We start from the raw sequence: 23,843 nt of genomic DNA, 5'->3' as shown, positions 1-23,843 counted from the left end.
TCTAAAACCGCCTCCACGATTGTGCAGCCAAAAGTTTCTGGCAAATGCGTGAATTTGGATGGCTTTTTCCTTTGGCCTAACTTCTAAAATAAGTACCGGTATTATTATTATTATTTTTATCCAGCAGATGTAACTGAGTTATTTCAATAAAGTGCAGCTTCCCAGAAAAGGGAAAAAAAGAAAGAAAATACTATCATCTTCAAAGTTTTCACTGTGTTATTATGGTGCCCTATAAAACCTGGAAGCTGGAAGCAACAGTCCTCAGAATTGCAGAATGGAGACCTTCTTTCTGATCTAAGTGGCTTTTAATATTTTTAGCTTTAGCATGGCTTTAGAAATGGGATTTGAAACCAAGAGAACAAAGGATTAAACCCAGCAGAGGTGGGTTCCTACCAGTTTGCACCTATTCGGTAGAACCGCTTCGTCAAATCTACCAAACCGGTTAGAAGAGGTTCCACCGGTGGACCCGGAAAGCAGGCCACACCTACAGAAGAGGTTCCAATTTTTTTTGAAACCCACCACTGGTCCTTGGATATGATTATTCTACACTATCATGCTCACATTTATAAAACTCAGTGCCTCTGCGAAAGGTAAGGATGACTACTGCGTTTGTGGTGCAATCAGAACATGCCGTGTGTTGAAGTTGTTTTAATGCAAACCAAAGATGCCTTTTAAAAAGCAAGTTTACATCATATTCTTATGCATGCCAGTGCTGTGTGTGAGGTAATTTAAGGTGGTTCTGACAAGTGTCATCGGCATCTTCATATCCAGTCACATGGGGCGGCAAGCCACTCCCATCCAGTCACATGGGCGGCAAGCCACTCCCACAAAGGAAGCCACACCCACAGAGTAGGTTCGAACAATTTTTGAAATCCACCACTGAAACCCAGGTTGGCCTAGTGGTGAAAGTGCTGGCTAGGAACCAGGAGATTGTGAGTTCTAGTCCCCCCACATTAGGCATGAAAGCCAGCTGGGTGAGTCATGGCCAATCACCGGGAGACTGAGTTCTAGTCCCACCTTAGGCATGAAAGCTGGCTATGGCTAGGCACGGGTCTGCAACCTTAAACACTCAAAGAGCCATTTGGACCTGTTTCCCACTGAAAAGAAAACACCGGGAGCCACAAAACCTGAGTGGGCGTGGCCAACTTGACATCACTCACTCCCACCCAGTCACATGACCCACCCAGCCACTCCTATCCTGGTTTTGTGGCTCCCGGTGTTTTCTGTGGGAAATGGGTATCTCTCTGTGTGTGTCTCTCCCTTTCCCTCTCCCTCTCATCTCAGGCCAGGTGAGGAGTGACTGGAAAGGGAGAGTGAGGGGTGGGGCCAGCCAGTGATGGATTCAGCTGACAGGGAGCCACAGCAAGGGGATGAAAGAGCCGCATGTGGCTCCTAAGCCGCCGGTTGCTGAGACCCGGACTAGGTGATAGAGCCAAGTTTATTTAAAGCAGCTGTGTTTCAGAATTGTGCAGCTGCTTTAATGAGTCACTGACAGGTGCTCCATTTTGGGGGAAGTAAATCTGAAGCATTGCATTACCGCTAAACAATTAACACTAGGCTGGTTCTTGTCTAAGGGGAAACGTCTTGTGCTGAGATACCTACACACTTCAAAGAGTTTTCCTGTGTTAATGGAAGCCATTTAGTTAGTCATTACATCCTTGCTAGCTTCCTTGAGCAAACATTTACTTCTTTTTATCTAGCAAAAGCAAATCTTTACTTAGGTATGAGGCCTGTTAACAGCTTTCTTACTTCCGTAAGAATTATCCTGCGGGAGACAATAGTAGACAGAACAGCAAGAGTTGCAAAATGATCTGAGCATGTCAGAGTTTGGCCAATCACTGCTATTATAATAGCAATAGCAATAGCAGTTAGACTTATATACTGCTTCATATGGCTTTCAGCCCTCTCTAAGCGGTTTACAGAGTCAGCATATTGCCCCCAACAACAATCCGGGTCCTCATTTTACCCACCTCGGAAGGATGGAAGGCTGAGTCAACCCTGAACCGGTGAGATTTGAACAGCCGAACTGCAGAACTGCAGTCAGCTAAAGTAGCCTGCAGTGCTGCATTTAACCACTGCACCACCTCGGCTCTTAATAATTCTCCAGCCTCCTTGGTTTCCCACATTTGGCTGACATTTTCCCCAAAGGAGGACCTAATGAAGGGGGTCTTTTTCTGACTGACCAACAGAGATACCAGATTATTTCCAGAAAAATCACACTCATAGTGAGCCACCAGTACAATAGTACTTAGACTTATATACCACTTCAAAGTGCTTTACAGTGCTCTCTAAGCAGTTTACAGAGTAGCAATAGCAATAGCAGTAGACTTATATACCGCTTCATAGGCCTTTCAGGCCTCTCTAAGCGGTTTACAGAGAGTCAGCATATTGCCCCCAACAATCTGGGTCCTCATTTTACCCACCTCGGAAGGATGGAAGGCTGAGTCAACCCTGAGCCGGTGAGATTTGAACCGCTGACCTGCTGATCTAGCAGTAGCCTGCAGTGCTGCATTTAACCACTGCGCCACCTTGGCTCTTTTGGACATTGCCCCCAATAATCTGGATCCTCAATTTACCGACCTTGAAAAGCTGGGTCAATCTTGAGTCCCAACAGGATTGAACTCCTGGCAGTGGGCAGAGTTAAACTGCAATGCTGCATTCTAGGAAGGAAGGAAGGAAGGAAGGAAGAAAGGAAGGGAGGGAGGGAGGGAGGGAAAGCCTGGTGCGCCAGTTGCGACCCTACCTGGATCGGGAGGCACTCACAACAGTCACTCGGGCCCTTGTGACCTCTAGGCTGGAATACTGCAATGTGCTCTACATGGGGCTGCCCTTGAAGAGCATCCGGCGACTTCAGCTGGTACAGAACGCGGCCGCGCGAGTGATTGTGGGTGCACCGCGGTTCACCCACATAACACCTATCCTCCGCGAGCTGCGCTGGCTACCTGTCGATCTCCGGGTGCGCTTCAAGGTGCTATTAGTCACTCATAAAGCCCTGCATGGTAGTGGATCTGGATACTTGAGAGACCGCCTCCTGCCAATCACCTCCCTGCGACCAATTAGATCACTCAGATTGGGCCTCCTCCGTATTCCATCGGCCAGCCAGTGCCGGCTGGCAACTACAAGGAGGAGGGCCTTCTCAGTAGTAGCCCCGACCCTTTGGAACGAACTCCCCGTGGAGATTCACCACCGTCCTGGCCTTCCGCACAGCCCTCAAGAACTGGCTAGCCCGTCAGGCCTGGGGACAAGGATAGTTACCCCTCCCAAATGATGAATGTATGTTGCTTATTACTTTTATTATATGTGTCTATGTCATTGTTTGTACTTCCCCTCCCTGATTTTATGTGAGCCGCCCTGAGTCCCCTCAGGGAAAAGGGCGGCCTACAAATGTTAATAAAATCACAAAATCACAAATCACAAAAGCAATAGCAATATACTGTATTAGCTATACATGGTTCTATCAACAGATAGCAATAGCAATAGAATTTAGACTTATATACCACTTATATACCACTTCACAGTGCTTTCCAGTCCTCTGCAAGTGGTTTATAGAGTCAGCCTATTGCCCCCAACAATCTGGGTCCACATTTCGTCGACCTCGGAAGGACGGAAGGCTGAGCCAACCTTGAGCCTGGTGAGATTCGAACTGCCAAATTGCAGGCAGCCGGCAGGCAGCAGAAGTAGCTGCAGTACTGCACTCTAACCACTGCACCACCCCAGCTCTTCAACAATCATGGCGATTTGCTTAATGACCACTGCAAAAAAAAAAAAGGTCATTACAGCCATCACAAGTTGCAACCATGAGGGACAGCTTCTGTTACGGTTATAAGTCCCTGAAGATTATGGACTATTGATCCAGTGACATCAATTGGTATTGAATAAACACCTGAGAAAGGTGATGTTCTCCAGCTCTGAAGATACGATTGCTGAGAAGTTGCTTCTGGATTTAAAATCCGAAAGTGCAATTTCATTTCCTATCTCCCTCCCAGTGGCATCCCTGCCCAGCTGTTTCCCACAATCTGGGCCCTGTAGATTCACTGGGCTTCTCATTATTTCTACCCAGCGTGCTGTAGCTCGGTCTGTCGCATTGCCCAATTAAGCCGTCGAAGACAGCTGCCTCATTATTCTTCACAGGGGTGCTAGCTCTTAGCCTTATTTGCAGAACAGCATTTTTGTGGGAATTTTTAAGCAGAGGGACTCCACACCTGTTTTGCATTCAGATGGTCTCTACCCCAAAATCCAGACCCGAAAATAAATTCTGGAAACTTCCTGACACCATAGAGCAGGGATCAGCAATCTAGATCTGAAGCGGGCCACTTTTTCTGTCCTAAGGAACAGGCTTGTCCCTCCCCTAAATAATGAGTGGGGAGACAGATAGATAGATATTAAACTCTTCTCATCCAATTAAATATACTTAATATGATTTCTCTCCAGCTGTGCTTTCAGTAGGCCTATGCAAAGCTTCAAAAGTTTGCACACAAAAGATGTGTTAGAAAAGATGACAGCACAACAAATAGATCTAAAACCAGAATTATTATTACTAGGTGTACTACCAGGGAATTACAATAAAAGAATTACATACTTAATGTAATAACAGCAGCTAGAATCCCATATGCACAAAATTGGAAAAACGAAAATAAACCTGTAGATGAAAAAGATACTAAAGAAAATATTAGAATGTGCTGAATTGGGCAGGTTGACAATGGAACTTAAGGACAAAGAGGAAGCAGAGTATTGTTTAACAGGTACAAATCTTCTACAAATGGTTAGATAACAGGTGCAAAGATTAGTAACTTAGTAAGGAAAGAAGAAGCGGTGGCTCAGTGGCTAAGATTCTGAGTTTGTCAAACAGAGAGGTCAGTAGTTCAGTGGTTCGAATCCCTAGTGCCACATCACGGAGTGAGCTTCTGTTACTTGTCCCAGCTTCTGCTAACCTAGCAGTTCAAAAGCACGCAGAAAATGCAAGTAGAAAAATAGGTACCATCTTTGGGCGGAAGTTAACAGCATTCTGTGCGCCTTTTGCATCTAGTCACGCCAGTCACATGACCACGGAGACATCTTCGAATATCACTAGCTTTTCAGCTTTGAAACGGAGAATAGTATCACCCCCGAGAGTCAGGAACAACTAGCATATATGTGCGATGGGAACCTTTACCTTTACGTATGAAAATAATAGTTATAACTATGATGTACAATATTATGTATTTAAAAGCGACTACACTGTATAATTACGAGAATAATGGTTATAATTAGGGTGTATAAGACTATGTTTACTTAAAAAGGACTTGATACAGTCAGTACACTGTCACTGCAAAACTGGAAAACATGATGTATAATAAAGAAAAATGTAGAATAAAAATATTTTTAAAAAAAGGTTTGCGCACAACTTTGAAGATATTGCCGACGAAAGTGTTGAAGCCTTCCACCTCACACCCCAGAAAGTCAATTGGTTTTATTACAGGCCTCTTCTAATTGCTTGAGGTCCTGGATGAGACATGAGAATGATTTTAGGAGGAAAATGAAATTGTTCCTACCATGTGTACGACTTTGTTGAGCCAACAGTGACTTCCTTCTCCATACTAAATAATATCCTTTTCTCCCATTAAAAATGACAAATCTTATTGCAACATCTAGAAGCCTTTGGGAAGTTGCGTCCAATCCTCCAATGGACACTAGGCAGTAAATCTTTGGTAGGTAGATAAGAAGAACAGAGTTGGAAGGAACCTTAAAGGTCTTCTAGTCCAGTGTTTTTCAACCTTTTTTGTGCAAAGGCACACTTTTTTCATGAAAAAAATCACGAGGCACACCACCATTAGAAAATGTTAAAAAAATTTAACTCTGTGCCTATATTGACTATATATAAAGTAATTCTCCCACGGCACACCTTACACTATGTCACGGCACACTAGTGTGCCACGGCACAGTGGTTGAAAAACACTGGTGTAAAGTGTGCCGTGGGAAAAACACCCGCTGGGTGTTTTTGCCTCGGGACATCTCTGTGTCCCGAAAGTTGCTTTCGGGACACAGGGATGCCTCTATTAAGTCCCTGCGGCCCTGCGTTTACTTTAAAAACGCGGGGACCGCCGAGAGGTAGCGCACGCTACGTGTGTGTCTTTCTTCGATTCCTGCCAGAATATCAGCTTTGTGTTCAGAAAAACAGGCCCAGGTTTCACACTGAGTGTGAACAATTATAAAATAATTTCTTTTTGTTTATTTGATTCCTATTCAAGAGAATTACTTTATATATAGTCAATATAGGCACAGAGTTAAAAAATTTTAACATTTTCTAATGGTGGTGTGCCTCGTGAGCCAAGGTGGCGCAGTGGTTAAATGCAGCACTGCAGGCTACTGCTAGATCAGCAGGTCAGCGGTTCAAATCTCACCGGCTCAGGGTTGACTCAGCCTTCCATCCTTCCGAGGTGGGTAAAATGAGGACCCAGATTGTTGGGGGCAATATGCTGACTCTCTGTAAACCGCTTAGAGAGGCCTGAAAGGCCTATGAAGCGGTATATAAGTCTACTGCTATTGCTATTGCTATTGCTATTGCACAAAAAAAGTTGAAAAACACTGCTTTACACTATGTCGCGGCACACTAGTGCCGGCACTAGTGTTGAAAAACACTGCTTTACAGACTCATTGTTATTTGATAGATAATTATGAATTAAAGCAAACAAGGATTGTTACAAATGAAAGAATATTAATGATAATCTGAACACATAATGCTCAATGACAGCAAAATATTCAGTTATGTTTAATGTAAACCAGTGATGTTAATCCTAAGCTTAAGAATTGATGCACAAAAACTTGTAACCAAACGACATGCTTGATGAAATGGAGGAAAGTTGTTCTTTTTTCTTCTCTTTCTTTGTTTTGTATGTGTTGCTTTGTTTAAAAAGAATAAAAGTATATTTAAAAAAAAAACTTTCAGTTTTGGAGCATTCACAACAACTAGAGGCAAGTTGTTCCACTGGTTAATTGTTCTCACTGTCAGGAAATGCCTCCTTGGTTTTAGGTTGCTTCCTTGATTGTTTTCAAGCTATTGTTTCTTGTCCTGTCCTCAGGTGCTCTGGAGAATCTCTCTTCTTAGACATTGGGGCTTAGGTAGATAAAGGGACTTCCTGTATTCCTGATTGTTTTATGTGAAGTGCTTTTTAGTTTTCGCAACTTCCCTATCAGGCTTCGGGGGGACATGGATTGGACCTCAGTATCCTAAATACAAATAAACAATTTTATCTATAAAGTGGCATTGAATGACATGTGGGCTTGTATTCCTCCAAAGAATTAAGTTGAGACATTTTTCCAGTTTAAAAGCCAGGCATTTGCAATGTTTATTCCCTCTGCTCAATCAATCAATATCTACTTTGGTAAATGAAATGGGTATATGACAGGATGGGCTTGTTCTTGGCTGATTTAATTCTCTCACGGTGAGAATTCTTTGTTATACAACAATGGGTGATATATTCATTTCTTCAAAGGAGGATTAAGAGCAATGTCCTTACTGAACTAGATTAGATTGGTTCAGATTCCTACGGATTTAAACCAGATTCCTTTTATAACCACTTACTGTTATACAACACACATTTCCACCCCCCTAAAAAGGTATCTTTTATTCTTTTAAAGGGAGACTAAGAACAATGCTCAACTCTTGATCAGACTGTAACAAATAACCTCAGGCAGGGACCTGGGTTGACATTCCATTGCACACAATATTTTTAATGAAAAGATGAGATCCAAATTTAGCCTCTTAATTTGTACCCCATGCCCTTTACATGTTACTTCTTCCAGGAGCTTCAATCTTCTTACATTGTTTTAAACTTATAACTCCTTGCAAGTAAGCAACTAAGCAAGTAGATTTGCTTGGACACTTCTCTTTCTTTCTAAAAGCCGAGGCCGAGGTGGCGCAGTGGTTAAATGCAGCACTGCAGGCTACTTCAGCTGACTGCAGTTCTGCAGTTCGGCTGTTCAAATCTCACGGGCTCAAGGTTGACTCAGCCTTCCATCCTTCCGAGGTGGGTAAAATGAGGACCCGGATTGTTGTTGGGGGCGATATGCTGACTCTGTAAACCGCTGAGAGAGGGCTGAAAGTCCTATGAAGCGGTATATAAGTCTAACTGCTATTGCTATTGCTAAAATGCTAAATTTGGTTGTTGTTTTTATTTTTTTCACACCAGAAGAAGATTCAAAATTGGCATTCTCAGTCATGGTCCATGGTTGTATTTCACCACATAGGGACTTTCAAAAGGTGACTGGACTTTGTTTTTCCTTGAAGATGTTTCACTTCTCATCCAAGAAGCTTCCTCAGTTCTGACTGGATGGTGGAGGATGGAAGGATTTGTACTCCTGCGTCAGAAGTGTGCTGCTGATGGTTCGACTCGGCTCGGCTGAACTGGTAGTAATGGCGGCGGGAGGCTCCTCCCACCCGCCCGGACACTTCTGTGCATGTGCAGAAACTTCTGCACACGTGAAGAAGTGTCACGCGTGCTGATGTTCATGCGGGAGCGTGTCCGAACAAGTAGTAACAAAATTGGCAACCCACCACTGTCCTGCGTGTGTCCTCCACCATTCAGTCAGAACCGAAGAAGCTTCTTGGATCGAGAAGCGAAATGTTTTCAAGAAAAAACCCCAAGAAAGCCCAGTTGCCTCTTGAAAAAAAGCATGGCACGACAAAACCGCGGTCCACTAAAGCGCGCCCAATTAAAGCGCGTACCTGACATCATCAGCAGCGCAACAAATACGACCGCGGAGAAAAAAGGGCGCTTTAAAAAGCGCTTTTAAAGCAAGCCGATTCACGTAAAGGTAAGGGTTAGGTTTAGGGTTAGGGTTAGGGTTAGGTTTAGGGTTACGTTAAGCGTTAGGGTTAGGTTTAGGGTTAGGTTAATGGTTAGCGTTAGGTTTAGCGTTAGGTTAAGGGTTAGGTTTAGGGTTAGGTTTAGGGTTAGGTTAAGGGTTAGGTTTAGGGTTAGGTTTAGGGTTAGGTTTGGGGGGGTTAGGGTAAGGATTTCACGTTAATTTTAACTTTACCGCTCACAGCGTGATGTTTTCGTCGCGCTGTGATGACGTCAGGTACGGGCTTTCCTCGAGCGTGCTTTAGTCTACCGCGGTTTTGTGGTGGAACCGAAAAAAAGCACCTTTGGGACAACCATGACCTGGATGACTGAGAATGTCCAGAGACAATCTAGCCATTGTGTACATGTCTGCATTTGCATGGTGTTTTAGAAAGGCCCTTCCTTCTTCCTTAACTTTTGAATGTATTGAGTTTCAGGGTTAATTGTTTGAAAGGGGGGAAAAAGGAAAGAAAACGCCAACCGTAAAAATCTGTTCTCCTTGCCCTCTGGTTTTACACGCCTGCTCCCTAGTTGGTTGCAAAGAGGGGTTATGCTCTAAATGAAAGTCATAAAACAGGGCTGTGAAGGCCCAGCAAGAGTGACTTGCAAAAGAGAATGATGAAAGGTTTCACCTCTGAGATTTAAACAACTGAAAGCAATAAGAGGAAATGAGAACTTAAACCCTGGAAAATGACTACAAACGGCGTGTTGAATCCGGGAGCTTTTCTTTGGATTCTTTGGTTGGGTGTTTTTCGAGGCAAACAGATTAAGGGAATGTAAGGAAGCAAAATTGAGCAGAAATGACCTCCTGGCCTTTCTTGGGAACGTGCTTAAAGTTTAACTGGACTCTGGCTGTTGACCAGCCAAGAGGAGAATAAGTCAGGACAAGAATGCCTATAGGGCCTTTTGTAGCTGACTGCAGACACGGAAAGCTGTACTCTTGGGGAGCTAATGCATGTTTCCTGGGAGTTGCCCAATCATAAATGTTGGACACATTTCTCTTGTGACTTTCAGGGACAGGTTCAAAGTTGTTGCTGTGAAGGACGGGGTGGGATGAAGTAGAGTAGGTTACTGCAGTGTTTTTCAACCTTGGCCATTTGAAGATGTCTGGACTTCAACTCCCAGAATTCCCCAGCCAGCATTCGCTGGCTGGGGAATTCTGGGAGTTGAAGTCCAGACATCTTCAAGTGGCCAAGGTTGAGAAACACTGGGTTACTGTAGAGTAAGACATGTCCTGGTGTCTGCCATCTTCTCATGTTTCTAACAGCAGACTCCAATGCATGAAGGCTACAAAACAGACAGCGAAAAATGATGAGGGATCAGCAGAGATTTATAGAAGTGCCCTCTTTTCCCCCAGGTTCTTTAGAACAGGGGTGTCAAACTCAAACTTAAATCTGGCTGGTGGGATGGCCTGGAAATATCAAAGGACCAGCCTGTAGGGGCCTCTCCACACCCTGATGGGATGGACGCCTCCTGCAACATCCTGCTGGTAAATGGAGTACAGGGGGCTGTGCGCGGGTTCCCCTGTGCCCATTTTTGGCCTGGGTGACCTCCTGCAGGACTTTGCTGGCCAAAAATGGGCTGAATGGAGACCCCATGAGGCCCCCGCGTGGCCCATTTTCAGCCTGAGCAGCAGTCTCTCAGTCAAAAACAGGGGGGGGTCCTCATGCAGCCTGTTTTGGGCCAACTGATCCAGCCCTCAAAGAAATCCAGTTTGACACCCCTGCTTTAGAAGTAAGCAAATTTTGAAAGGCCACCTCACTTTTACCCACGGTTGTAAAGACTGTGCCTGCTCTGACAGTTATCAGCTGCCTTCAGAGTCAGACATCAGTGAGGCAGACGGACAGCTGAAGCCTGTTCCCAGTGTGCGCATGCACAGAATTGTCTGATGAAGGGAACAGCTAAAGAGCAGGGGTTGACTTGGGAGTGGACGATGAATGGCCCCTCCCAGAGGAAACAAAAGAGGAGCGAAAGGCGACTGGAGTTTGCAAGAGGCAATTAGTTCACTTAATTGGTTCGTGACTCTCCGAGACTCCTTGCCAAGTTTTGCAGTAGCAGTTAGACTTATATACCGCTTCATAGGGCTTTCAGCCCTCTCTAAGCAGTTTACAGAGTCAGCATATCACCCCCCACAGTCTGGGTCCTCATTTCACCCACCTCGGAAGGATGGAAGGCTGAGTCAACCTTGAGCCGGTGAGATTAGAAGCGCTGAACTGCAGATAACAGTAGCCTGCAGTACTGCACCCTAACCACTGCGCCACCTTGGCTCTTTGCAGATATCAGCCTGGCAGCTCTCCAAGCCAGAGAAGGTCTGTGACTGTAAATCCTCCCTTGAAAGACTTTGCTGGATGTGAATGAGCAGAATTCACAGTCAATTAATAAAAGGGGTTTTTGTCCGGACAAGGAGTTTGCGTCATGCTCTTGGGAAGCCTGGGTCAGAACACTAATATGCATAGCTGCCCAGAGTCTTTGGGAGTGGGTGATCATTGTAAATGCAATTCATGCAATAAATAAACAAGGTAACCAACTTTTCCCAGGCTTTCTTGAATCACATGCAGATCATGTGGTCGAGATCCTGAACTTGCCTCTGGGAATCCCGAGTTATTATTTCACCACGACCCCACTCAACAGGCTTAAATGTGCTACTCTTTCTCAACCTGAAAAACTGAAGGAGGCAGTTCTAATGGATGTGGCTTGCCTGAAAAATTGTATCTGGATTACACAAGTGAGTGCCAGTTGGGGATAGTAGTGAAGGCACTGAGCTAGAAACTGGGAGATTAGTCCTGCCTTAGGCACACGGAGCCAGTTCAGTAGCCTTGGGCCTGTCCTTCTCTCTCGGCCCTAGGAAGAAGAAGAAGAAGGACAAGGACAAACCATTTCTAAAACCCTGCCAAGAAAACTGCAGGGATTTGTCCTGGCAGTCAACACTGACCGGAAGGCATCAAAAAAAAAAAAAAAAGGGGGGGGGGGGAAGCCAGTGAAGAGTTCTGAACAATTTCTTGTTTTTATTAGAAATGTTGCAGTGAAAGTACATGGATACTTGCCCTGTCTTTCAATTGTATATTCATTTCTTCTGCAAAAAGCAAGTTCTGTTATTTGGTATGTGGTTTATTTTCTTATTTTTTTTACCCCTAATCCAATGAAACCAATGAAAATTAAAAACCCAAGCAAAATAGAAACATGGTCTGAATAGAAGCAATCTAATTTGTCCTTTGTTGTTGGGAGGCAAATAGAGGAGATTCCTTCCCTGTATTGCCTAGGCAACGACACTTCTCACATATTTCCCTCCTTGTGAATTGAAGCACTCCAGGATCATATGTCTCGGGTGCTGTGGTAGGTGCGTCTGAATGCGGTGTGCAATTCTCACAATCAAGGTCTTCCATAGAGCAGGAGCACCTAAGGTGAATCTCTATCTCCCCAGCCCTCCAAAAGCTGTTTCTTGCTCTGCACCACAAATTATAGTGCTGTATGTGAGAAAAAAGCAGAAGTTCTAGACTGCCTTAACAGAGGGATAGAATCAAGATCACATGAAGTGTTAATACCACTTTATAATGCCTTGGTAAGGCCACACCTGGAATACTGCATCCAGTTTTGGTTGCGACAATGTAAAAAAGATGGTATTGGACCTGGGTACTTGAGAGACCGCCTGCTGCCAATTACCTCCACTAGACCGATTAGATCCCACAGACTAGGCCTCCTCCGAATTCCATCCGCCGGCCAGTGTCGACTGGTGACTACCCAGAGGAGAGCCTTCTCTGTGGCTGCTCCGACCCTCTGGAACGAACTCCCCGTGGAGATTCAAACCCTCACCACCCTCCAGGCCTTCCGCAAAGCCCTTAAAACCTGGCTGTTCAGACAGGCCTGGGGATAAAGAGCTGTTGCCCCCGTCTCGAATGATATGACTGTCGTGTGTTTTAAATTATGCATTGTTATGTGTCGTTTTTAATTTTTGTCTGTATCCCCCTTCCCTGGTTTGAGTTGTGAGCCGCCCTGAGTCCCCTTCAGGGGAAAAGGGCGGCATATAAATATAATAAACAAACAAACAAACAATGTGGAGATTCTGGAAAGAGTGCAGAGAAGAGCAACAAAGAGGATTAAGGGACTGGAAGCTAAAACATACGATGAACGGTTGCTGGAATTGGTTACGTCTAGTTTGATGAAAAGAAGAACTAGGGATGATATGATATCAGGGTTCCAATCTCCCAGGGGCTGCCACAAAGAAGAGGGAGTCAAGCTTTTCTCCAAAGCACTTGAGGGCAGGACTAGAAACAATGGGTGGAAACTAATCAAGGAGAGAAGCAATCTAGAACTAAAGAGAAATTTCCTGACAGTTAGAACAATTAATCAGTGGAACAGCTTGCCTCCAGAGATTGTGAATGTTCAAACACTGGAAGTTTTAAAGAAGAGATTAGATAACCATTTGTCTGAAGTGGTGTAGGGTTTCCTGCCTAAGCTGGGGATTGGACTAGAAAACCTTCAAGGTCCCTTCCAACTCTGTCATTCTATTCTATTCAGAGGACTTGCTGGATGAATGTTCCTCTCCAAAGGAACCAAGGAAGTCTTGGGGTATCTTAAAGAGTAACATATATATGCCTTCAACTTGGATAAGAGAACTTCAGTTCTGCTTTCATGCCATGGTGACAATGTCACGTTTTTGTACTTTCAAAGTCCATGATTGTTTTTCCAGTTGGGAGAGATTCCAAACCTTCCCCATATGTCACCGCAGTTGAGCCACAACAGCATTTGGGCTTAGCACCGGGGTTGAGTCACAAAGGAGAACATTTTCAGAAAGCTCCAGCATGATGTCAACGTCACTGAACCCTGATTTATACATGTCCGTTCCTCTCTTGGCCCATTTCCCCATCATCCCGTGACATTTTACATCTTGAAATAGGTCATAATGCACCCAGGGTTAAATTTCCCTGTCATTTCTCATGCCGCGAGCATTTTTATGCAGAGTTAATTCATGCATTCGCACACAAGTCACCCCCGCCAAATCTACACTGAGCAATCACAAACGAAGTACTTATCAACTCCCTAGTGGTAACTGTGCTACTGCGAGAGCTTCTTGTAACTTTTATTGGTGCCAGACATGAAAGTGGGGAAAATACATGGCTAGCTGTTTTGAAGGACAGTCAGGGGGTAGAATTGAAGCCATTAGTGTTACAGTACCGACCCTAGTTAAGTACCACTTTGGAATGCGTCCTCGGGCTATTCCATAATTCCCCATTTAAGAGTCAACTGGAATCTTTTCCCACACGGATAAGTTCATTGAGAAAAGAAAAGAAAAACCGCTTACAAGACATTGTCATAATTCTTCCATTTCTCCCTTTAATCCAGAGTGACTGCTGGGAATGTTTAAGTACTTCCAGAAACATTTCACACTGAACTGGGCCGAATGCAAGAGACGGAGGTCACGTCTGGTGTCAAAAGATGGAAGGTGTAACATAGAATTTGGGAATGTTGAAGAAGAGTCCAGATTTGTTTGCCTGATTGACATCTGGACCACCATCCTGGATCTAAGGTGGCGGTATAAGATGACCATCTTTATTTCAGCTTTCTTGGGAAGCTGGTTCTTCTTTGGCCTTCTTTGGTATGTCGTGGCCTACATCCATCAAGATCTGCCAGAGTTCAGCCCTTCTATAAACCACACACCTTGTGTAGATAATATCAATGGCTTGACTTCAGCTTTCCTCTTCTCCCTGGAGACCCAGGTCACTATTGGCTATGGGTTCAGGTGTGTTACGGAACAATGTGCCACGGCAATTTTTCTTCTCATCTTTCAATCTATCCTAGGAGTGATCATCAACTCCTTCATGTGTGGGGCCATTCTGGCCAAAATCTCCAGACCCAAAAAGAGAGCGAAAACAATCACCTTTAGCAAAAATGCTGTGATTAGTAAACGAGGTGGAAAACTCTGTCTTCTCATCCGGGTGGCCAACCTTAGGAAAAGTCTGTTGATTGGAAGTCACATCTACGGCAAACTCCTGAAAACTACCATCACCCCTGAAGGAGAGACGATCATCTTGGATCAAGTCAACATCCATTTCATGGTTGACGCAGGCAACGAGAACCTTTTCTTCATCTGCCCCTTGACGATTTACCATGTCATCGACAAGCACAGTCCCTTCTTTCACATGTCAGCTGACACCCTCCTTCAACATGACTTCGAACTGGTGGTGTTTCTAGACGGGACCGTAGAATCGACCAGCGCGACTTGCCAAGTACGGACGTCGTACATTGCCGAAGAGGTCCTGTGGGGTTATCGCTTCGCCCCCATCGTTTCGAAGACCAAAGAAGGGAAGTACAGGGTGGATTTTCACAACTTCAGCAAAACGGTGGAAGTGGAAACTCCACATTGTGCGTTCTGCCTCTACAACGAGAAGGACGCCAAAGCCAAGGCAAAGATGGGATTTGACAACCCTGCCTTTGTGTCCCATGAAGTTAGTGAACCCAATGAGACAAAGATGTGACTTTATTGACCCGTGGGACTCATGTGTGTATGTGTGTGTGTGTGTCTATGTGTGCTTACTTTTTGATTTTCCTGAGATGTGCCAAGAATACCTAATGGTTTTCTGTTGGGGGGGAAAAAATGAACTGGTTTCTTTTGTTGATCATAAGCAACCAGAAAAGACTATGAAGTAGTAATTCCCCCAATATCATAAAATTTGGGACACGATGGCTCAGTGGCTAATACACTGAGCTTGTCGATCAGAAAGGTCGGCAGTTTTGCGGTTTGAATCCCTAGCGCCGCGTAACAGAATGAGCTCCCGTTACTTGTCCCAGCTTCTGCCAACCTAGCAGTTCAAAAGCACGTAAAAATGCAAGTAGAAAAATAGGAACCACCTTTGGTGGGAAGGGAACAGTATTCTGTGCACCTTTGGTGTTTAGTCATGCCGGCCACATGACCACGGAGACGTCTTCGGACAGCGCTGGCTCTTCGGCTTTTAAATGGAGATGAGCACTGTCTCCTAGAGTTGGGAACGACTAGCACATATGTACGATGGGAACCTTTACCTTTACTTTTACATAAAATGTGCCGATAGGTGTAGGGACTTACACTGTAATATTGGTTACCAAGAAAAAGATTCTATGTCTTGCACAATGGGGAGAAAGTGGAAAATATTTTTTTGGCTGGATAATAAGTGGATTTAAAATTAAATAATTATCATGACAGCACTACTGCATAAATGTAAATGTTTCCTTATGTGGAAAACTATATTCAGGATTCAGTCACAGTGGCTCTTAGTCGGTTTTGATTAATTTTTAAAAAATGGAAAGCAGAATTATACTTGGTTAGTCCTTGGCTGTGAAATGACCAGAAAACCTCTGGATTAGATTAGGAAATTAAAAAAAAAATCCAAAGAGGAAAGCAACAGCAAATTAATAAAATTATACGTCTCTCTCCTTGAAATCACCAAGAGAGATTCAAGTAAGATTTTACTTTATGATACAAACACACAGAAATTCAATGGCCCCGTGTTAAATAGGACAAAGGAGCGGTTACGGGAAACTAGGATTAAAATGTGGTTTACTTGTATTTCTGGTAAAATGATCTTAAAGGATTTGGGTCCCTTTCTGTGAGACAAGTGACTCAACAGTGATCATTGTAAGACTGTTTGGCTCTGATCCTCCTCCTCCTCCTCTTCCTCCTCCTCCTCCCCCTCTTCAAATCAGGGTTGATTCCTAATAAACTGCCTGGACAAATCCCCGTATTTTTCTTGGCAAGATTTCAGTAATGGCTTGCCATTGCCTACTTCCTAGAGCAGGAGGGAGGGGGGAGAAAGGGGGCAGAGAGAGGGCAGAGAGAGAGAGAGAGACAGAGACAGAGAGAGAGACAGAGAGAGAGACAGAGAGAGAGACACAGAGACAGAGACAGACAGACAGACAGACACACGCCCAAAGTCACCCAGCTAACTTTGTGCCAAAGGTAAGGCTAGAATTCACAGTCTCCCAGTTTCTAGACTGGGTGCCTCAACTACTTACTACACCAGACTGCCTCAGATTAACAGAGTTGGAAGGGACCTTATAGGTCATCTAGTCCAACCCCCCACTCAAGCAGGAGACCCTACACCATTTCTGACAAATGGCAGTCCAATCTCTTCTTGAAAGCCTCCAGTGATGAAGCTCCCACAACTTCCAAAGGGAACTTCTGTTCCATTGGTTGGTTGTTCTCATTGTCAGAAAGTTCCTCCTTATTTCTAGGTTGAATCTCTCCTTGATCACTTTCCATCCATTATTCCTTCTCTGGGTGCTTTGGAAAATAACTTGACTCCCTCCTCTCTGTGGTGGCCCCTCAAATATTGGAAGACTGCTATCATGTCTCCCCCGGTCCTTCTCTTCACTAAATTAGCCATGCCCAGTTCCTGCAACTGTTCATCGTATGTTTTGGTCTCCAGTCCCCTAATCATCCTGGTTGCTCTTCTCTTGCACTTTTTCTAGAGTCTCAACATCTTTTTTGTAGTGTGGTGACCAAAACTGGATGCAGGACTCTAGGTGTGGCCTTACATCTTTTGTATAATGCCCTGTGATCTGTTTTTCCCTTCCTCCCATGAGGGGACGGATCAGATACAAATAACGTGGCCTTCTGGGATTTTGTCAGGATGCAGCAAACAGAGCGACATATTCAAAGAAGCGTGGGAAGAGAAGAGGATGCAAATGCTCGGAAGGAAGTCAGGAGCTCCCAGGCTGCAACCTAATCTCTACCACTGAGTTCGGTTTTGCGTATTTAGCCCACGTGTTACAAGACAACTGGGAAGGCAGCATTCATTTGTCTCCTGTGGGTGTTTGCTGCAACCTTACCAATTAGATTCGTAGACGCCAGTTAAACAATTTAAAAGAGGATTGAGCAAGAAGAAATGTTAACTACCTTTTTCCTTCTGTCCCTCCCTCTCCCTCTCTTTATATCTCTCTCCTCTCTCTCTAATCTATTTGTGTCTGTCTGTCTATCTATCATCTATCCATCCATCCATTTCTATCATCTATGTCTATCAACTATATCTATATCTATCATCTGTCTATTATCTGCCTGCCTGCCTGCCTGCCTGCCTATATCTATCTATCTATCTATCTATCTATCTATCTATCTATCTATCTATCTATCTATCTATCTATCTCTATCTATCTATCTATCTATCTATCTATCTATTGTCTGTCTATCTATTGTCTGTCTGTCTATCTGTCTATCTATCTATCTATCTATCTATCTATCTATCTATCTATCTATCATCTATCTATCTATCATCTATCTATCTATCATCTATCTATCTATCTATCTATCTATCTATCTATCATATATCTATCTATCTATCTATCTATCTATCTTTTGTCTGTCTATCTATTGTCTGTCTGTCTATCTATCTGTCTATCTATCTATCTATCTATCATCTATCTATCTATCTATCTATCTATCTATCTATCTATCTATCATCTATCTATCAACTATCTATATCTATTATCTATGTCTATTACCTATCTGTCTATCATCTGTCTGTCTATCCATCTGTCTGTCTATCATCTCCCTCCCTCTCCCTCCCATCCTTCCTCCCCCCTCATCTACACACACACACACACACATGCACACACATGCACACACACATACACTCACACAGGTTTTGCAGTAATATGCAAATAAAACTAATAATTATTTCTCCACTCCCAGACCAAGACAGCAAGAGTAATGGGCATGTAGCAATTTAATAAACCCACATCAAAGGAGAGATTAGTGATTAATATTTCATACTTGTTTTATACCCACCTTGCAAGACTGAATTGCAGGCTTAATATGGATAGCAACCAGAGAGTGGGGGGAGGGGGCATTTTCCTCCATTTTTTTTCGCACCTTGTGGAAAATATTCTGGGTATGCAAATACACAGCTAACAATTTAAGGGCAGTTCAAGTGAATCTACAAACCAAACAGGATTTCCAAAAGAAACCAGTCTGTCACACTAAAGTGAAGAATCAAACGAGACACACAATTTAAACCAGGGGTCTCCAAACTTGGCAGCTTTAAGCCTTGGTGGACTTCAACTCCCAGAATTCCCCAGACAGCTGGCAGGGAAATTCTGGGAGATGAAGTCCACCAAGGCTTAAAGCTGCCAAGGTTGGAGACTCCTGATTTAAACCATTTCTCTCCGTCCACAGCAATGTCTCTTTCCTAATGCATTCAAACTGGATTGTGAAATGGCCCAGGTTTCGCCTGAAACACCCCCCCCCCAGCCCACACCCTTGGGTAATATCTCAGAAATGGTTGTTCTGTGCCATTTATCAATGGTTATTGCTAGCTTCAATATTTAACTGCTATCACCACCCAGCTAGAAAAGTAGCTCGGATATATTGCAAAGAATATTCACAAAATTAAAACATCTCCTCTTTCAAGGCTCAACCAGAGTGTTTCCCTGGCAGAGACTGCCCTCTTCAGGCCCAAAACTGTAATTTCACTCTCAAGTCGCTGTTACCCCTGGACACAATCCCTTCCTTATCTAACTAACCCCAACCCTAACCTGTATAAATGATGGTGATTTTCCTCACTAAACTGTAATAATTTCCAGGGCAAAGTATGTTCATTTTGGGGATAAATGATAATAAATTACAATTTAGGCCGTTTGTGATGAATTATGATTTCCCTGGACACATCGTAACTGCAGTCATTTTGGCAATTATAACAAATTGGGATTGTTTCCTGGATGAATTATAATGAATTAGGATGATTTATGGCATAAATTTAGAGGTTCAATTATGAGAATTTCTTGCACAAATGATAGTAGATTGGTGAGTGTTTAGCCACCAGTTCAGGAGAGATTCAACCTAAAAATAAGATAAATTTTCTTTTCTTTTCTTTTTTCTTTTTATAAATGTGTTTTTATTTTATTTTTTTCCATTTTCATTTCGTACAGTCACATATATACTGTGCATAACCAGGGCCATATAACATTAAACAATAAACACAGCCATTCCTCTTGTCAACAATACCCCCCAAAATAGAAACCCAATGTACCTCTTCGACCCTCCATACACCCTTTCTTTCGCCCCTCCAACTTTCCATCTTCCCTCCAACATTCCCCTCTACCCTACTTCCCCTCCCCCTCTACCACTCCTCTCTCCCAGTACACTCCCTTCCTCCCTTCCTTCTCACCCTCCCTCCCGTCCTCTCTCCCACCCTCTCTACCCCTCTTTCTTCTATCCCTCAACTCCTCCCTTCAGTGTATTTCTACTATCTGTTAATATATTCAGCTTGTCCTATTTTTACAGTGAAATTAAAGAGCAACAGTATACGAGTGCAGTCGCGTTACTTTAAAAAAAAGTAAAGATAAATTTTCTGACTGTTAGAGAGCAATCAACCCATGGAACAGAAATTGCCTTCGGAAGTTGTGGGAGTTTCATCACTGGAGGCTTTCAAGAAGAGACTGGACTGCCATCTTTCAGAAATGGTGTAGGGTCTCCTGCTTGGGTGGGGGGATTGGACTAGATGACCTACAAGGTCCCTTCCAACTCTTTTAATCTGTTAATCACTGAAATATCTTTCCCAGACTTCTTCTGGTATTTCAACTTTCAGAAACTATACTCAGCTTTTCCCTTAATTATTGAGACTAGAGTCTTCCCTCTCCTGTCCACCCAATTAAGTCTTCCAAATTTTGTGCCATGGCTTGAAATACGCATCTTCATATACCAAGCTGTGAACTTTAGATGTCCATCCTGGTTTTATTTTAGTCCCTTGACTCATAAGGATGCCGCGCTGCTTCGAGCTGATTAAAAACCCCTAGAGCTAACTGGAGATCTAAGAATAAGCCTAGAATATTTCCACGCAGTTCCGATTGATTGCCGCAGCAGGAAGTGCCTGTCAATCCAAAAATGATCTTGGTGGACCAGGAATGAGGGAAGATAAGCCTTCACCCAAAGAGTTCGGCATCTCAAGAACCATGAATAGAACTTCCTTTTTGTAGAGTGGAGGTTCTGAGCAGAAAGATATCAGTCCTCACTCAGGACAAAAAAAAAAGCAATCAGAGAAATACAGGATCCATTTAGAAAAGGTCCTGTAGAAAAATCTATTTCTGGGCTTGACACCCAAAGCCACGAAGCAAAAGTTCAGTTAGGAGGACAGGAGTAAATTTAATCTTCTAAAACAGGCAGCTGGGCAGTTGGAAGTCCCTTCTTCCTCCTTCTTTTTGGCAAGAGTCTTACTTTGTGAAGGAGGGGACAGCCATACTGGGCCCCATCCACTGAGGGGATTAATCTCAAATAAAGCTTGGTATTTAAAAGAATTGGGGGGGAGGAAGAGAAATAAATATTTTAGTTTAAGAAAATAGATGTAGTCGAATGATTATTCCAGTATTTTTTATTTCTCCCATGTAGTCCTATTTGTTTATTGGGCTTTGGACAAAGAGGAAGAATTATATTTAAAAGGGGGTGAAGGTCAAGAGAAGATTAATGCACATTAACTACTAGTGATAATTCTGGTATTTTGACAATTGTAAGAAATTGTTTTTCCTAATTTTCTCAAGTTTCTCTTCACCGTGAGAGAGAAAGATCTCCTTCTCCTTCTCCTCCCATATGACCGATTAGATCTCACAGGTTAGGTCTTCTCCGGATCCCATCTGCCAGCCAATGTCGGCTGGCGACTCCCCGGGGGAGAGCCTTCTCTGTCGCAGCTCCAGCCCTCTGGAATGACCTCCCCGTGGAGATCTGGACCCTTACTACCCTCCCGGCCTTCCGCAAAGCCGTTAAGTCCTGGCTGCTCCAGCAGGCCGCGGGGCTTTCGAAATATCCAGCCCCACGGAAACTGTGACTGTTGTGTATTTAAAGTGTTGTTTTGTTTATTTATCCCCTTCCCTTGTTTATTGTAAGCCGCCCGGAGTCCTTCGGGAGTGGGCGGCATACAAGACCAATAAACTCAAATTCAAACTCAAACTCCTCCTCCTCCTTCTCCCTCCTCTTCCTCCTCTTGTTCTTTTCCTCTTCTGCTTCCTCTTCCTCCTTCCCCTCCTTCTTCCTCTTCCTCCTCTTCCTCTTCTTTTTCACCTTCCTTCCTCCTCCTCCTCCTCCTCCTCCTCCTCCTCCTCCTCCTCCTCCTCCTCCTCCTCCTCCTCCTCTCTTTCACATTTGTCTGCTTGTTTTTTCTTAGCTAATTTTATTATTAAGAACTGTATGGGTGCTGTCTCTTGTGATGTTTCTTTCCATCATTTCGATGGCGCCATTTTTGGCCCTAAATCCTAATGAGGAGGGAGAGGAGATTTCTGGAAGGAATTCTTGAGATTAAATGGACTTGTCAGAAGTCTGGAAGGCTGCTAAAAAGATGTGGTGGTATCCCTAAGCTATCCTTCACAAAGAAGCAACCAAATAGCACACCCAACTTTTATTGAAGTTAAGAAATCAACAACCTTTAGTGATTTACCCTCAGCTAAGCTTGTATAGTTTGATTTACCTTATTGGCTTCCCATCTTTCAAGGTTTCAGATGAAGTTCTCTCTCAACCTCGGTTCCAGAAGATTTTGAACTGCAGTTCTTAAAGAATTGATGCATGCAAAGCACAGGAAGTTATGGGAATGTGAAGTGTGTCTTGTGAGTAAAAGCCATGGTGGCACAGTGGGTAGAATGCAGTACTGCAGACTCCTTCTGTTAGCTGCCGGCTGCCTGCAATTTGGCAGTTCAAATCTCACCAGGCTCAAAATTGACTCATCCTTCCATCCTTCCGAGGTAGGTAAAATGAGGACCCAGATTGTTGGGGGGCAAGAGGCTGACTCTCTAAAGGACTGTAAAAGCACTGTGACGCGGCATATAAGTCTATTGCTAAAAGAAATATATGGCTTAATTTTTTTTAACTTGCGATTATTACATTTATTTCTATGGGAACTCTTCAGCTCCACAATTTCACCTACTTTTATACTGTTTCCCTCAACATTTTGTAAAGGGAGGGACAATAGAAAAGCTAAACGAAAGAGACCACAATGGAGTTAAATCGAGGGAACTCAAGAAATATGTTTAAAGCTATAGAAATCATTTGTTTTTAAATGACCACACGGGGGCGCTCTTGGGTTAAAGAAAGAATATTAATAGGTTTGTTTCCATGATGAATTGGCCACTAGAGGGCGATTTCCTTTCCTTTAGGTGACAATCTAATAGTATTCTGCGTAGTTGCAAGAAGAAATACCTCTCTCTCTCTCTCTCTCTCTCTCTCTCTCTCTCTCTCTCTCTCTCTCTCTCTCTCTCTCTCTCTCTCTCTCTCTCTCTCTCTCTCTCTCTCTCTCTCTCTCTCTCTCTCTCTCTCTCTCTCTCTCTCTCTCTCTCTCTCTCTCTCTCTCTCTCTCTCTCTCTCTCTCACACACACACACACACACACACACAGAAAACCCCTGTATGAACTTTTAACTTTAATTCAAGGAAAAAACCATTTAGTTCATTATTTTTCACATTTTAGGTCACCTTGGTCTTCAGCTGAACAAGACACTTTAAGGGAAACAAGCCTTGAGGTTATTCTATCACCTTCCTTCCTTCCTTCCTTCCTTCCTTCCTTCCTGCCTGCCTGCCTGCCTGCCTGCCTGCCTGCCTACCTATCTACTATCTATCTATCTATCTATCTATCTATCTATCTCTCTCTCTCTCTCTCTCTTCTCTCTCTCTCTCTCTCTCTATCTCTATCTCTATCTCTATCTCTATCTCTATCCATCCATCCATCCATCCATCCATCCATCCATCCATCCATCCATCCACCTATCTATATCTAACATATATTTATCATCTCTATCTTCATCCACCCATACCTCACTCCATTTATAACTATCTATCATCTCTATCTCCATCCATCCATCCATCCATTTCTATTATCTATCTATCTATCTATCTATCTATCTATCTATCTATCTATCTATCTATCTATCTATCTATCTATCTATCTATCTATCTATCTCTTCTCTTCATCATCTATCATCTCTATCTCCCTCCCTCCCTCCATCCATCCATTGTATAAATATAAAAAGTGTACAAAAATATCCTTAGGAAACTTTTTTTTAAAAAATGGCTTTATAA

At 43.5% G+C, this 23,843-nt stretch overlaps 1 protein-coding gene across 1 annotated transcript in view; it reads left to right on the top strand.

Annotated features, from left to right (window-relative positions):
- KCNJ1 (potassium inwardly rectifying channel subfamily J member 1) overlaps window positions 1-16,609 on the top strand; it is a 30,744-nt gene extending 14,135 nt beyond the window's left edge. Inside the window, exon 2 of the mRNA XM_087703779.1 lies at window positions 14,163-16,609. Coding sequence (XP_087559905.1) covers window positions 14,177-15,295 — 1,119 coding nt within the window. The 5' untranslated portion in view covers window positions 14,163-14,176 and the 3' untranslated portion in view covers window positions 15,296-16,609. The remainder of the gene's footprint in view (window positions 1-14,162) is intronic.
- The last annotated feature ends 7,234 nt before the right edge of the window (window positions 16,610-23,843 follow it).

Source organism: Thamnophis sirtalis, unplaced genomic scaffold, assembly GCF_051295495.1.
Source record: "Thamnophis sirtalis isolate CommonGarterSnake01/CBP01778 unplaced genomic scaffold, rThaSir2_p1.2 scaffold_2, whole genome shotgun sequence".
In the NCBI taxonomy this organism is placed as follows: domain Eukaryota; kingdom Metazoa; phylum Chordata; class Lepidosauria; order Squamata; family Natricidae; genus Thamnophis; species Thamnophis sirtalis.
The sequence above is the reverse complement of the archived record's forward strand: the minus strand, read 5'-3'. Positions and strand labels throughout refer to the sequence as shown.